Source organism: Sebastes umbrosus, chromosome 15 (assembly GCF_015220745.1).
Source record: "Sebastes umbrosus isolate fSebUmb1 chromosome 15, fSebUmb1.pri, whole genome shotgun sequence".
Taxonomy (NCBI): Eukaryota; Metazoa; Chordata; class Actinopteri; order Perciformes; family Sebastidae; genus Sebastes; species Sebastes umbrosus.
This window is the reverse complement of record NC_051283.1, coordinates 27669593-27683791: the sequence shown is the minus strand read 5'-3', so window position 1 is coordinate 27683791 and position 14199 is coordinate 27669593. Positions and strand designations below refer to the sequence as shown.

Genomic DNA, 14199 nt, shown 5'->3' with positions numbered 1-14199 from the left:
TTAATCAACCAGTCAATTAATCAATCAGTCAATTAATCAACAAGTCAATTAATCAATCAGTAAATCAACCGGAAATTTATAAGCAACTATTTTGTGTAGGTCTGTCAAAGTTAACACGATAACGTGTTAACGCAACCTGTGATTTTTAGGTCGTAGCGACTCAGCTTTCAAAGTTAGAGTGAAGATACTGGTATCATATGAAACTAAAAAACCTGAAGAATCATAAATTTGTGAGTTTTTTCTCGTAAATGTACCACTTTAATCTCAGAGAAAATTAGAGTGTTAACGCATCAATTTGTGAGGTTTTTTTCCCATAAATTTACAACTTCAATAACAGATAATATCCAAGTTTTTACCTGTAAATTTGTGAGTTTTTTCTCATAAATTACGACTTTAATTTCAGAGGATGTATCAGAGTTTTTACAGATTTACCTGTTGAATTAGTTGTGACATCATCACAGCGTCTGAGGTCATCTAGGTGAGTCTCTCTCCGTCCTCAGGTGTGTTATCATCCGTCAGCCTGTGAAAACACAGTTTATACGTCATTCTGTTGGCAGAATAAAGACAAATGTTCCAGACAAGTGTAGATTTACCTTTTGTACAGGTGTGTTTCCACACAGGTGAGTCTCAGCAGGTGTGACAGAGTGACTTCATACGGATGAACTTCTGACTGGATGCTGAGGGAACTATTCACACCTTTTATTCAGACAAATGTACCACAATTACAGAAGCCTTTACACCAATAAGAGGTAATATTCCACGAAAAACTCTCCGAGATTTTTTACTCGTAATTTTGAGAATTTCTTTCTCGTAAATTTACGACTTTAATCACAGAGAATATCAAAGTTTTTAATCGTAAATTTTTGTTTTTTCTCGTAAATTTATGACTTTAATCTCAGGGAATAGCCAAGTTTTTACTCATAAATTTGAACATTTTTTTCCCGTAAAATTACGACATCTCAAAAAATGTGCTGTTTTTTTTCGCAGAATTTTACCCCCCTCCAACGCAATATTATAATTTTTTACCTATGATAGCCCTAACGCCATTGTAAAATATATGATTTTTTTCTTCATTATAAATGTTGACTTTTTAAGTACATTTTAAGAAACTAAGACATAATTCTGAATTTGTAAGACTGCAACTTTTTAACCCTTTAATAACGGACCTCCCACGGGCAGCTGCGGGAGATCGTTGTTTGCATGATCCTGTAAATTTATGAGATATTAAGTCAAATTTGTGACTTTTAAACTATAAATTAACACTAATTAAAAAAGTTTTATTTTTAACGTATAAATTATAGGATACTAAATCAGATTTTGACTAATGACTAATTTAAAATGACATTTTTTGTAAGTCTTAAGGCATCTAATTTAAATATAAATAATGTATAAATCAATGATATGCTAAGACTTAAATATACATATATATATATATATATATATATACACACATTATATAATATGAACATTTAACTCTATCTCCTAATTTTGACAAGATTATTTTAGTTTTTTCAATTTTTTAAAGATTTTATAAATTTTTTGCTTCCATACAATGTTTTAAATGTTATGTAAACAACAACAACAAACAAATATACAAAGAAACGAGTCAACACCAGAGTTTGATTTTGTTTTTACTGATAATTTGACATCATGACAAATTAAATACAAAGCTTTAACAGAGCGTGGCAGCGGTCTGACAGCCAGACACGTTTAAAAACACCGGAGGACAACAGGAAGTACCGTCGACGCCCCGAAAAACACTCAGAGAGGCATGATGGGAAAGTTTAAGTGCTAAATGTTCCTCAGCAACACGATCCGATTAGAGAAAACACTTTCATTACTCAGTTTAAGACGTTAACGTGGCTTTAAATCAGGACTCTGTGATCCTGAATCTTACAGAAGTTTTTGATTCACTTTGAAACCAAAAAACTTAAAACCAGGTCTCAGAATTAATTAAACTTCTGCTCATCAGCAGAGTTACAACATGGTTTTAGTCCAAAATGTGCTTTTAGTTCAGTTTGTCTTGTTTAAATCCCGACAGACCAGAATGACGAAGTGATCCAAGACAGTTCCTCAGGTTTGTTCCCACAACAGGTTTTAATATGTACGGAGGCCCAGTAACGCCCGGAAAAGACTAAAATAGATGTAAGGAACGGCAAAAATTAAATGAAATCTAAAATAAAAAGTTATATTTCGAGTTATTTGGTGAAAATTAAATTATTATTTCTCTTACTCAGAAAAAGATAAGATACTTAAATCATAAATGTGAGATAAGAAGTCAAACTTTTGACTTATTGTGTCAAAAATATGAGCTGTAAAGACAAATGTTTGAGTAATTAAATCAAAATGATCAGAGATTCAGAGTCAGAGTTATGACGTAGTAAATCAAAATTATGAGACAGTAAATTTAACTTTTTAATTTAACATTTTTTATTTCATATTTATGACTATATGAGTTAAAAGGTTGTTTAGGACAAAATTACGAGATAGTGAGTAAATTTAACTTTCTCAATCATCATTTTGAGGCACTCAGTCATAAATACAAAATAAAAATATCAACATTTTTTACTTTTTTATTTCATATTTGTGACTTAATGAGTCAAAATGTTGACTTGGGAGGGAGGGGGGGGGAATAAAAAGTATTTTTATTTTTGTCATTTCATCTACTTTTTTCTTTATTTTCCTGTCAGGTTCGGGCTTCCATACAAGAGATAAATGCAGAGAATAAGCTCTGCAGTGAACAGAGGAGGAGAAGTTGGCAGCGAATGCATCAATTTTCTTTCCGTCATCAGATGTTTGGTGACTTAAATCATCACTTTGTTCATTTATTTCTGTAATTTATTTCTTTAGTGGATGATGTTGGATTTTGATATTAAATATTGATGCTTTCGGCGATGCAAAACTTTAGAGAAAAGTGTTGTTTTGCTGTCACAATGAAGGAAATATACTTTGCTGTAATTAACACACACACATTTAAATGATTTGGAGTGACGTGTAATTATTATTGTAGTGTAAGTAAAAAGTTCATGTATCCTAAAACTACAACAACGAGTAGTTATCCGAGTTTTTACTCGTAAATTTACGACTTTAATCTCAGAGAATATCCAAGTTTTCACTCATAAATTTGCATGTTTATTTCTAAAACTACGATAACTGTCTGTTTCAGAGATTTTCTGTCAAGAACGTTCTGTTGTCAGTACTACAGAGTTCAATAAAGGGAAATTTACTCAGCTGTTTGTATCATTACCTATTACTATTAGTGTTATTATTATCAATAAGCAGCCGACAGCTTGAAAACCTTCAGGTGAGGATTAAACATTAAAACTTTATTGTTTCAGAGCTAATTTTCTGCATTTATTAAAAATCCTTCTGGGAAACAAATCAGTGGAAATCTGACCGGACTTTTGTATCGACTCATTTCTGGATTTTAACTCCTGCCGACCTCCTGGTTTAAAGTTTAGTTTCATCTGCAGTGAAGCGGATTATTGAAACAGGATCGATTTCACCAGCGGAGCTCAGTCCTGAACCCGTAACGTGACCTCTTGTGGTGAAACTCGTCCCATCAGAACAGAGATTTTACATAAAATACATATTAAATTAACAGACTTTCCACCGGATTCCCTTCATTGTTTTAAGATATACCACTCTCTAATCAGCTGCATCTAAAAACAGCTTTATTAATGGTCAATAAATAGATCCGCTATAAGACATAATCAGCTTTTGGCTGCAGTTTGTTCTCCAGTATGACATTTACTTTGTCATTTTAACTCTTTAGTTCATCAGATAGAAATCCAATAAACAGTTTGACCTTTGTTTAAATATTTATTATCACTTAAAACCACAAAACAAACTCTTTATTATTAATGACTTCTTATTAAAGCATCAAATCTTCACATTGAAGAAGCTGAAAACGGAGGGTAACACAGGTACGCAAATATCATAGTAATTAGGTGATAATTATCAAGTAACCTATTTGACATTTCTTTGGAATTACTGACAAATTACCCCGATATTTACCTCAACATTTATCGAAAATTACTTTATTCTAAACATTATTTAATAATTATATGCTAAAGTAGTATATAATGGTTAAAATAGGGCCCTTAGAGCTTGAGAAGCGGCTGTGCACTGCTCTAACCTGGTAGCTAATGTCATGATTCAGGGAGGTTTGTAAGACATTTAAAACAAGTTATTTACCAAATAAATTTAAATGTATTATTATATTATTAAATGTATTAAATAAATTACCAGCTATTGGGAAATAGCGTAATATGATTATTAAATGCTTGTTTATAATTAAGTAATTTTCTATATGTTTAGAGGTAAATATTGGGGTAATTTGGCTGTAATTCCAAAGAAATTTCAAATAGGTTACTTGCTAATTATCACTAATTTTGCTTGTAAAACGATTGAAATGATTTAATCAATTATTCAGATTATTTTTCTAAATCGTTTCAGCTCTAAACTCGACTATTTTTCACACCCTGGTGATCCAAAAAGTTATTATTTAATGGTTTATAGCTGATCAATAAAGCATGTAGTAAGTTATTTATTGACCGTTAATAAAGCCATTAGTAACAGCTCGTTAGTTACAGCCCGTTACCAGACGGCGGTACCGGACGGCGGTACCGGACGGCGGTACCGGACGGCGGTACCGGACGGCGGTACCAGACAGCGGTACCGGCGTGTTCCACCAGACTCAACAGTAATTTCTTACATTTTTACAAACTTTCCAAAAACCTGGAATCACGTCTGAAACAAACGTTTTTTAACAAAGCACTGGGGTTTGGCATCGAGCTGAGTGTGTGTGTGCGTGTGTGTGTGTGTGTGTGTGTGTGTGTGTGTGTGTGTGTGTGTGTGTGTGCGTGTGCGTGTGTGTGTGCACGTGAGTGTGACCTCCTCGACTCGGGGTTGGTAGATGATGATGAAGAGTCTATAGGACAACACAGTCTGAGTCCTTCTCTCTTCTCCTGGCTCCGCCCTGCTGTGACCCCTGACCTCTGACCTTTAACAACACAATGACATCACCACAGCATGAGCTTCAGAAACATGTCCAGTGTGGTACTAGTACTTCTGAGTACTACTACTACTACTACTACTACTGTGTAGTTGTACCTGCTGCGCTGCCGGCACTGATCCTGGTTGCTGCTGTTGCTGCTGTTGTTGCTGCTGTTGCTGGAGTTGCTGCTGTTGCTGGTATTCCTCCTGTTGGAGCTGTCGGGCCAACTCCAGGTCACTGAGGGGCCCCGGGGCCCCGCCCTGCTGCTGCTGCAGGGACACCGCCACCAGGTAGTCCTAACACCAACAAAGAAGAAGATCAATCACCACCAATCTCACCTGGTCTACCCATCTAACCTGGTCTACCTGTCTAACCTGGTCTACCTGTCTCACCTGATCTACCCGTCTCACCTGGTCTACCCGTACTCGTAAATTCGTGAGCTTGGTTTGATAGCTCAGGGCTTCTGCCCCTTTTCTATCAATAGGAAATTGTTGGAGGGAGGAGAGAGGAGATGGAGGAGGAGTCTACCTGTCTCACCTGGTCTATCTGTCTCTGCTGCTCCTGGGCGCTGGGCGGCAGGTTGGTGGTGGGCGGAGCTCTCTGAGGAGGATGACACAGTCTGAAGTCGGAGTCGCAGAAGTTTCCGTCTCCCTCGACGTTATGAAGAGACTCCCAGACCAGACCCTCCTCCTGAAGGAAGCCCTGATCGGTCACCAACAGGTACAGGTGACCCTGAGAGAGAGAACATAACTTTATTAACAACAGGTACAGGTGACCCTGAGAGAGAGAACATAACTTTATTAACAACAGGTACAGGTGACCCTGAGAGAGAGAGAGAACATAACTTTATTAACAGGTAGAGGTTGTCTGGTATTGATTAAGGGAACTAAAGGTGATTTTAGAGAGGGTGGCTCCACCTTGTGTTTGATCATGGTACTGAAGTGGTTGTTTCTGAAGAACACAGAGATTTCTCCCTCTTTGGCCGTCGTGTTGAGTTCACACAGACCGTGATACGACAGCTGGGTCGCCGTCGACTCCAGGAACTGCTCCGCCACCAGACCTGCGGGGGATGCACACAAATACTACCTCAAATACTGCAGAGTGTGTTCATATATGTGTGTATATGTATGTTTGTATGCGTGCGTTACCTTCACTGACTCGGCTGCTGTCAGCTGAGTGTTTGTAGTCGATGATTTTCTCCACCAGCTGGTTGTAACTCAGTTTCCCCACCGAGGCCACCATCTCTGGACTCTGACCACACAGTAAACATTAAAACAGATCTACTTAATTACAGGTTAACTAACAACCTGATCGTGGCTTGAGCAAGACAAACTAGTGCACAGAAGACGACTCAACAAACAGCAGACATTAACTAATAAAACAAAGTAGATTTCAACACATTTAATTAATTTCTTCATTACCTAGAACTGGTTTCCCACAATTAAATGAACATGATCAACTGCGATATTGACGTTTAAAATGCTCTCACAGAAAACTCTGCTGCATCATTATTTTGATTCAATCCCACATAGACCCTTTTAGTGATGACGTCATGATGAGGTCAAGGTGTTAGCTGGAGGCTAAACAAAGGAAAGACTGGAGGCTAACACTAGCAGTGGGCTAAAGTTACACATCTAAAATGTCATCTTGCTGTGTTGTTGGGTGCCAGAATCCAGATGTCACAGACATTAGAGATGACAAACTGAGATTCAAGGCTTAAGCGAGCTACAATATTGGAGAAACGTTTCAGAGATGGAGAGAAGGGGGTGGTGGGAGTTTACCTGTGGGTCGACCAGCCAGCCGTGGTACAGCGGGATGTCCAGCAGGTCGAACACGATACACTCAGGTGTGTATTCAAAGTCTGTCACTCCGGTGAAACGTACGTTAACGTCCAGACCTGTGGACAGCTTGGGAAGCACCGCCATGGCATCACTCATGTTCTGACACGCACACACACACACACACACACACACACACACACACAAACACACAGTCAGTTTTCATGCTGAAGTTTGACTCTGCAGGTGAACACGTTTCAGATTTCCTGCCTGAACTTTATTTTGAAAGTCCCCTGGTTTCCTGTGAGGCTGTGTGTGTGTGTGTGTGTGTGTGTGTGTGTGTGTGTGTACCTGTTGGAAGTTGAGCTCCATCCCATCGGCCTTCTCTCTGGGTGTAACAGACAACACACACTCTCCTGCACAACAAACACACAGGATTATGAAAATAGCACCTTTAACTTTAATTTTAGCAGGAAGAAAACTAGTCTACTGAAATCATATCTAGTCAAAAATACTGTTTTTTTAATGTATTGTTTTTTATTGTTATCAAAAAAGGAGATAAAAGGTGTTTTGGAGATATATCAGAAATGCTCCACAAAAAGCCAATAAGTGGACCTTGAGTGAATTTAGTCAAACTAAGGTGAATAATTAACTTTCATAATTTACATATTGATATCTGTAATGCATCAACATTCATGATGAAATTTAAAAAGACAAAATAAAATGTGATATTTGTTTAGAATAAAGACTCCTCTGTGTGTCTGACTGACAGGTGAAGTCAGCAGCTGATTGGCTGACAGATCTTACCCAGGTGAGCCATCAGGTCCTCCGTGGTGACGACTTCAGTCTGAGCAGGAAGTTTAGCCTGAAAACACACAAAAAGATTTTAGTAAATAAAAACCTGAAACAACAGGAAGGAGACGACTCCTTCACTCAACAACATGTTTCTGACAGCGGGGGAGGAAGTACTTTTGCTACAGTAAAGGTAGTAATACCAAGTAATACCCAAAGTGTTTCCATCCTTTACTGGATGTGTAGTGTTTACCACTCTGGATTTAAGATGTGAGGGTGCAGGTCGTATCCACACTGACCCTCCAACGTTTTATACTTTTATAGTTTCGGCTCACTTTGGTTTGTTTTGGTTGACGGATACGGAACGGCTATGACGTCACGTTACTCTGACTACAACAATAAAAGCGGTAACTTCCTTCTACCTCCACATAGACTCAAATGAAGCAAAAAGATCAACTCTGGCATTAAAAAAATCTATTTCAATATCGTAAAATAAAAAATTGTGATACATAGGTGAATCGATTTTTTCCCCACCCCTTAAAGATACACATGACAGTGTTTTTTACCTTCCAGCGGAGGAACAGCGTGTTCATGATGGCCAGCAGGGGGCAGGGTCCGTTCTCACTCTGAGTGATGATGGGAGTCTTCTTCTCCTTCCAGGTGATCCACTTCACCAGGTAGTACGCCGGCATGGACGGCCCGGCCTCCGGAGCAGCAGCAGCAGCAGCAGCTGTAAAGGTGGAGGCGGCAGCAGCAGCAGGAGGAGCAGCTGCAGCCACAGCGCCCCCTGTGGACAGGAGGACAACTACAGTCACATATACAGATACAGAGAGTAGAAGTATTCAGATCCTTTACTGCAGTATTTACTACAGTAAAGGATCTACCATACCATCACAGGCTGTCTTTTTTGCTTAGGAAGGTTCGGAATGAAATGTTAAATCTGTCAACTTTCCCGATATCTTTAAAAATAACAAATGGAGATCTGCTAGTTAATGTTTAGAAAAGAAAATCTAGAATTCATTGAAAACATCAGCAGTGTGTCGTATCACTGCTTTGCTTTACATTTATCTTTATTTATTTATATTTATTTCTTAAATGTTCAGAGTTTAATAACAGGTTGAGTCGCGGGTTCAGTTTGGATTTAAAGATAACCGTCTGAAACAGCTTCATCATATAAATCAACTCTTTTTTAGCAGAACTCTGGTTGGGAGATTAAAAACATCCTCACATGTTTACCAGAGTGTGTGTGATTGTTAGCTTCACCCTGAACCCAAAGATGGCGACTCACCAGCAGCTCCCAGCGTCTCCTCGTCCTTCAGACTCGGGACCTCGACGGACGGCGAGCAGCCCTCCACACCCAGAGCGGAGTAGGACGAGGACAGGCCGTCCTCCACGTCCAGGGAGTTTCCTGCGGCCGTGACCCCGTCTGAGAGCTCCAGGCTGGGGATTGAGAAGGACGCTGAGTCGGAGGATTCCCGCTGGTCGTCTGAGCCGCCCGCCGTCGCCACGGAGGAGCTCTCCTCCAGGTCCAGGTCCAGACCTGCAGACACAAATCACATCAGAGACCACAGAGGAGCTCTCCTCCAGGTCCAGGTCCAGACCTGCAGACACAAATCACATCAGAGACCACAGAGGAGCTCTCCTCCAGGTCCAGGTCCAGACCTGCAGACACAAATCACATCAGAGACCACAGAGGAGCTCTCCTCCAGGTCCAGGTCCAGACCTGTAGACACAAATCACATCAGAGACCACAGAAGAGCTCTCCTCCAGGTCCAGGTCCAGACCTGCAGACTCACATCAGAGACCAGAGACCACAGAGGAGCTCTCCTCCCGGTCCAGACCTGTAGACACACATCAGAGACCAGAGACCACAGAGGAGCTCTCCTCCAGGTCCAGAGACCAGAGATGGGGTCCAGTTGATCTTGGACCTGGTCTGACTCTTACCTGGCTCTCTTCTTCCTCCTTCAGTCTTGATGTGTCTGAGTAGAACCGACAGAGATTCTTCTTCTGTGGTGACGGCGGTTATCGTCCCGTTTTCAGACGACAGCGAGGACGAATCTGGCGGGGTGGGCGTGGCCTCCTCCTCCTCTGCCTCATCCTTCTGGACTTTGGCGGGAAGAGGACTGTCGGAGGCGCCGTTGCTGCTCGGGACCTCAGCTCCGACGTCGGGTGACCCCTCCGTCACCGTGGTTACGATCAGTTCTTTGGAGATGCTCTCTACGGGGACAGACGGTTCGATCAGCAGATCTGCTGCTGCAGGCGCTGCCGAGCTGGACTCCGCCATGATCGGCTGATCGGTCGGCGATGAAGAAACGAGGTCACAAACTCCTTATAAACACGAATAACAAGCGTAGAAAAAAGAAATCAAGATACTGAAGCTGTCATGGGAAAAACACCGTGGTCACAGACTTCAACGTGCTGATGTAAGACGGAGGCCTGGCCCCAACATGGCCGCCACGGGGACCGACTGAAACGCACCTATCTATCTGAGACTGAACATGACGTATAGATAAGTCCGTTGTCATGAATTAAATATATATTAAGAGAAAACTTAAAGGCAAAAACTCCTCCTTCTTCTTCTTCTGTCCTGCTGACAAGACTTAGCGAGCAGGAGGAAGAAGAGTCAAACCGTCAGATAGAAAGTCTTTGCTGTCCGTCAGCAGGAGCGACAGGGACGGAGGATTTTCTCTTCTTCTTCTTCCGTCAGCAGAGCGTCAACAGACTTTCTGTCAGAGCTGAGGAGAAACAAACAAACAAGGACGAGTCATTAAAGATGGCGTCCGTCTGTCAGGTGACATCATGTTTGTCATCCTAATCAATACTGTGATTAACTAGATCAATAAAATCAATTACTTCAGAAATGATTTATATTAAAAACATTACTCACAGATCAGAGCTCATATCTAAAGTTTAAAAACAGACTTTTAGTCCAAAAACACAGGATCCTACATTTCCCGCAATGCACCTGGAGAGTGTCTTTAATTAGAGCTTCCCTGCCACGTCTTTCAAACTCCACCGAAGAACGTATATTGATAAGAAGTGAAATAGTTTGTTCCATTACAACATCAGCGCCAAGCAGCAGAGCTACGCTTCTGCCATTCTGGACTGAAAGCGACTACCAGACAACAGTAAAATGTTCGCCTACAAAGTGATGTACAAAAGTAAAACTAAATTATTTCAATTATATTGTCATATTCTACTGAAATGACCTGTGTTGAAAAATAAAATGTTATAAATATAATAAGCCTTTTCAGTCCAAAATAGCGGCAGCAGCTGTTGTTAAAAAAACAACAGAGTTTTGTCTCTTTACATCTATATTCTTTCCCTCCAGTGTGTAACACAGACGGTATGTGAGGCACATGTAGTCTCAGATGACATCACTATAACATCCCTATGACATCATCAGGACTACTTTGAGAGGGCTCATACACTAAGATGGTGCATCTCTTTGCCATTGAAATAAAGTATTGAGTGAGAGTTCATCTTTGCATGTAAACTATATAAACTAACTTTTTATATACAACTATATAAAATCGATATAGTATCACAAAACATAATATCACGATATATATATATTTTTTCTTACACCCCTAGCACAGTACAAGTACCTCAAATTTGTTCCTAAGTACAGAGTACTTGAGTAAATGTCCTCCCTTACATTCCTCCACTGGGTGTAATATAAGTGTTGTTATCATCATTAGTACATCAGGACTGACTGCTGTCATACTGATGCTGTCAGGTGACCTTGCCACACCTTATCTGACTGCTGGAGAACAAGAACTTCATCTGCAGCTATTAATATGAGAACACAGGGAAGGAAAACAAGTGTGAAGATGTGTGAGAGTTCACCAGATGGAGTGACTGAGGAATAACAACACAAAGCGCCTGGGTCAGTCCTTCATGCTGGTAGCCATCAGGCCATCAGGCTCCACAACCAAGGCTGACCCCCATATGAGAACTATGATGACTTTAAGAACTTTAAACATGCACTATATCTGCAACCATCATGGACTCTAACCACTGGCGCACTTTACACTTACTTTACACTATACATCCTATTTACCACTTTATAGACTGCACATATGTACATATTACATTTATTTATTGTACATAAGATAAAATAAGATAAGATAGAACTTTATTAATCCCGAAGGAAATTCTTGTGCCAGAGATTGCTCAAAAATACAACAAAATTACAACAAGTTCAAGTGTATAAAATAAAAAGTACTATTTAATAGAATAACAATTAAGCAAGATACATTTAGTAAAATGAGTAAAAAAGATAAGATAAGTAAAATAAAAAAGCTAAGGTAAGCTAACAAACAGAAAAATAAGTAATACTGCACACAATGAACTGTGATATTGCACATGAGAATGTAAAAAGTAGTATTGCACATGATATTGATATTATATTTGTACTCAGTGTCACTGTACACACTATGTTCACCCATTCACTCTGTATCTTTTACATCTCTATTTATTGTTTTTATCATTTTTGTATACCTTTACCTCTCCTGTGTTTCACTCTGTTGGCTGATGTTGCTGCTTTGACACCTGAATTTCCCTGCGGGGATTAATAAAGGTTCATTTTATCTTATCTTAAACAGCCCAGAGAACAGTCACTGAGGAGTAAACAGCCCAGAGAGCAGTCACTGAGGAGTAAACAGCCCAGAGAGTCACTGAGGGCGGTCATTAGTCAGCTAAACAAGTTTCCCCTTCAGTCAGATAACAAACCACAGTCTGATTAAAGATGTTTCTCAGTGATAATAACTGCATAATGTGACTGTGTGTTACTTCCTGCCGACAGCAGACCTTCATAACAACATGCACATCAGCAGAAACCTGGACAGAAACCTGCAGCTGCTGATGGCTGACAGCTCAGCATTAAGCAGCTTTACACTCACTGAGCTAGCTAGCTAGCCTGACGTAACTTCGCTGTTGTTCCACAAAGCGACAAACTCCGCTCTGAGATACGACCCTGACCTGCTCCTTCACATCAGAACACACATTCGGTTGGATGAGAAGCAGCTTACCGGCCCCGGTGTGTGTAATCTGCGCTGAGTGAGTCTGCTGAAGGAGCATGCTAGCTGCTAGCTGCTAGCATGCTGTTTACATCCTATGAGCAGAGCATCAGGAGGCCACGCCCACCGGAACACAACAAGCCCGTCGACGTCACATCCGGTCACCAGAACACCCCTCTCCATAATACTCCAAAACAAACCACCACAACTATCAAGTTACCACCAATATATACCCATGATCACATTTAACTCCAGTTACAGTCCACACACAACCACATCATCCTTTTTTATCCATCATTCTCTTTTAAAACATCATATTTTTATCCATCATTCTTTTACTTCTATCTATCTACCTATTTATATTTATTTTACTTTATTTTATCTTATTCTTTTTTATCTTGCCTTAATTTGATTTGCACCCTGACTGACCGCCAGCCAAAAGAGCCGGCTCTTACCGTTCACTTAAAAGAGCCGGCTCAAAGAACCGGCTCGTTCGCAACCCACACATCACTATTGTGTTAGCCGTTAGCAACTTAGCTAGCTAGCTATCTCAGAAGTTATTGTTTTACAAATAAAACACAATAAAATACAACCTCTTTTCCAGCCGCGTCACATCACAAACGTGTTATACAAACAAGATAAATAAACAACTAGAGTTGACACTGTGGTTCTTTATAGTTCTTTAGATGTTTGTTATGTTGTTTACGTTAGCTAACACACAGCTAGCTAGCAACACTGTGTTCCACGCAGAACTCCCATCACAAATATGACAATTTAAGAAGAATCTGCTTACCAGAACAATTAAACAATTGTTTGCGTTATTTTTTTTTATCCTTTCGTCCTCGTTATGGGGCATTGATGACTTCGGCGTACATGTTATATAAAAAGCAGAGCGTATTTAACACAAATATCAACTTTTTGTAACGTTTTGACAGCAGCTCAGTTAGCCCTGCAGTTACTCGACAGTTTGTTGTTTTGTTCAAAAAGCGGTATAAGTCGTAAAGTATTCGAGCAACAGAAATGAGCAGTAATTTGAATGGAGTTTGGCGTTAGTGCAGGATAATTATCAGGTGCAGTCAGTTACTTAACGCGAACCCACAATGTTCGGTAACCACCACCACGCAGAACTCCCATTACAAATATGGCAATTTAAGAAGAAGTTGCTTACCAGCACAATTAAACACCATCGGGAGCGTTACTTTTTTCATTTTCCGTCTTCGTTATGGGACACGGATAAATTCGGCGTACATGTTATATAAAAAGCAGAGCATATTTATAATAAATATCAACTTTTTGTAACGTTTAGTCAGCATCTGTTAGTCTTGCCGTTACTCCACAGAACGTTGTTTTGCAACAGGAATGAGCAGTAATTTGAATGGAGTTTGGCGTCAGTGAGAGATAATTATCAGGTGCAGCATTTTGTGCTTTTCATCACATTTTGAGAGTTTAATTTACTGACAAGTTTTGTCTAATTACTTTATAACTTTTATATATTTATTATATCGAACGAAAAAGCCATATTTAGATCAGAAATATAGTTTAAATGAGTTGGAAACAACTTTCTTTACCTTTATCTCTGCTGCACCTTCAGCACAGTCTGGTGTGTTAG

General features: G+C 39.9%; 2 protein-coding genes across 8 annotated transcripts in view; both read right to left on the bottom strand.

Annotated features, from left to right (window-relative positions):
• Positions 1-14199, bottom strand: part of LOC119503753 (zinc finger and SCAN domain-containing protein 2-like) — a 681462-nt gene that overhangs the window by 494227 nt on the left and 173036 nt on the right.
• On the bottom strand, positions 4814-14098 carry mindy1 (MINDY lysine 48 deubiquitinase 1). Of its 7 annotated transcripts, none has more exons than XM_037795744.1 (13): positions 13759-14098; positions 9514-10304; positions 9403-9410; positions 8858-9107; positions 8136-8356; positions 7585-7642; positions 7129-7193; positions 6781-6939; positions 6148-6250; positions 5917-6059; positions 5528-5731; positions 5116-5295; positions 4814-5005 (listed from the first exon to the last, which is right to left on the bottom strand). In XM_037795744.1, exons 2-13 carry the CDS (start codon positions 9851-9853, stop codon positions 4934-4936), a joined length of 1803 nt encoding a protein of 600 aa, XP_037651672.1. In that variant the 5' UTR covers positions 9854-10304; positions 13759-14098; the 3' UTR covers positions 4814-4933. The 7 variants fall into 7 exon arrangements, with proteins under 7 accessions (XP_037651672.1, XP_037651673.1, XP_037651671.1 ...); XM_037795745.1 differs by lacking the exon at positions 13759-14098 and adding an exon at positions 13384-13674; XM_037795743.1 differs by lacking the exon at positions 13759-14098 and adding an exon at positions 12603-12757.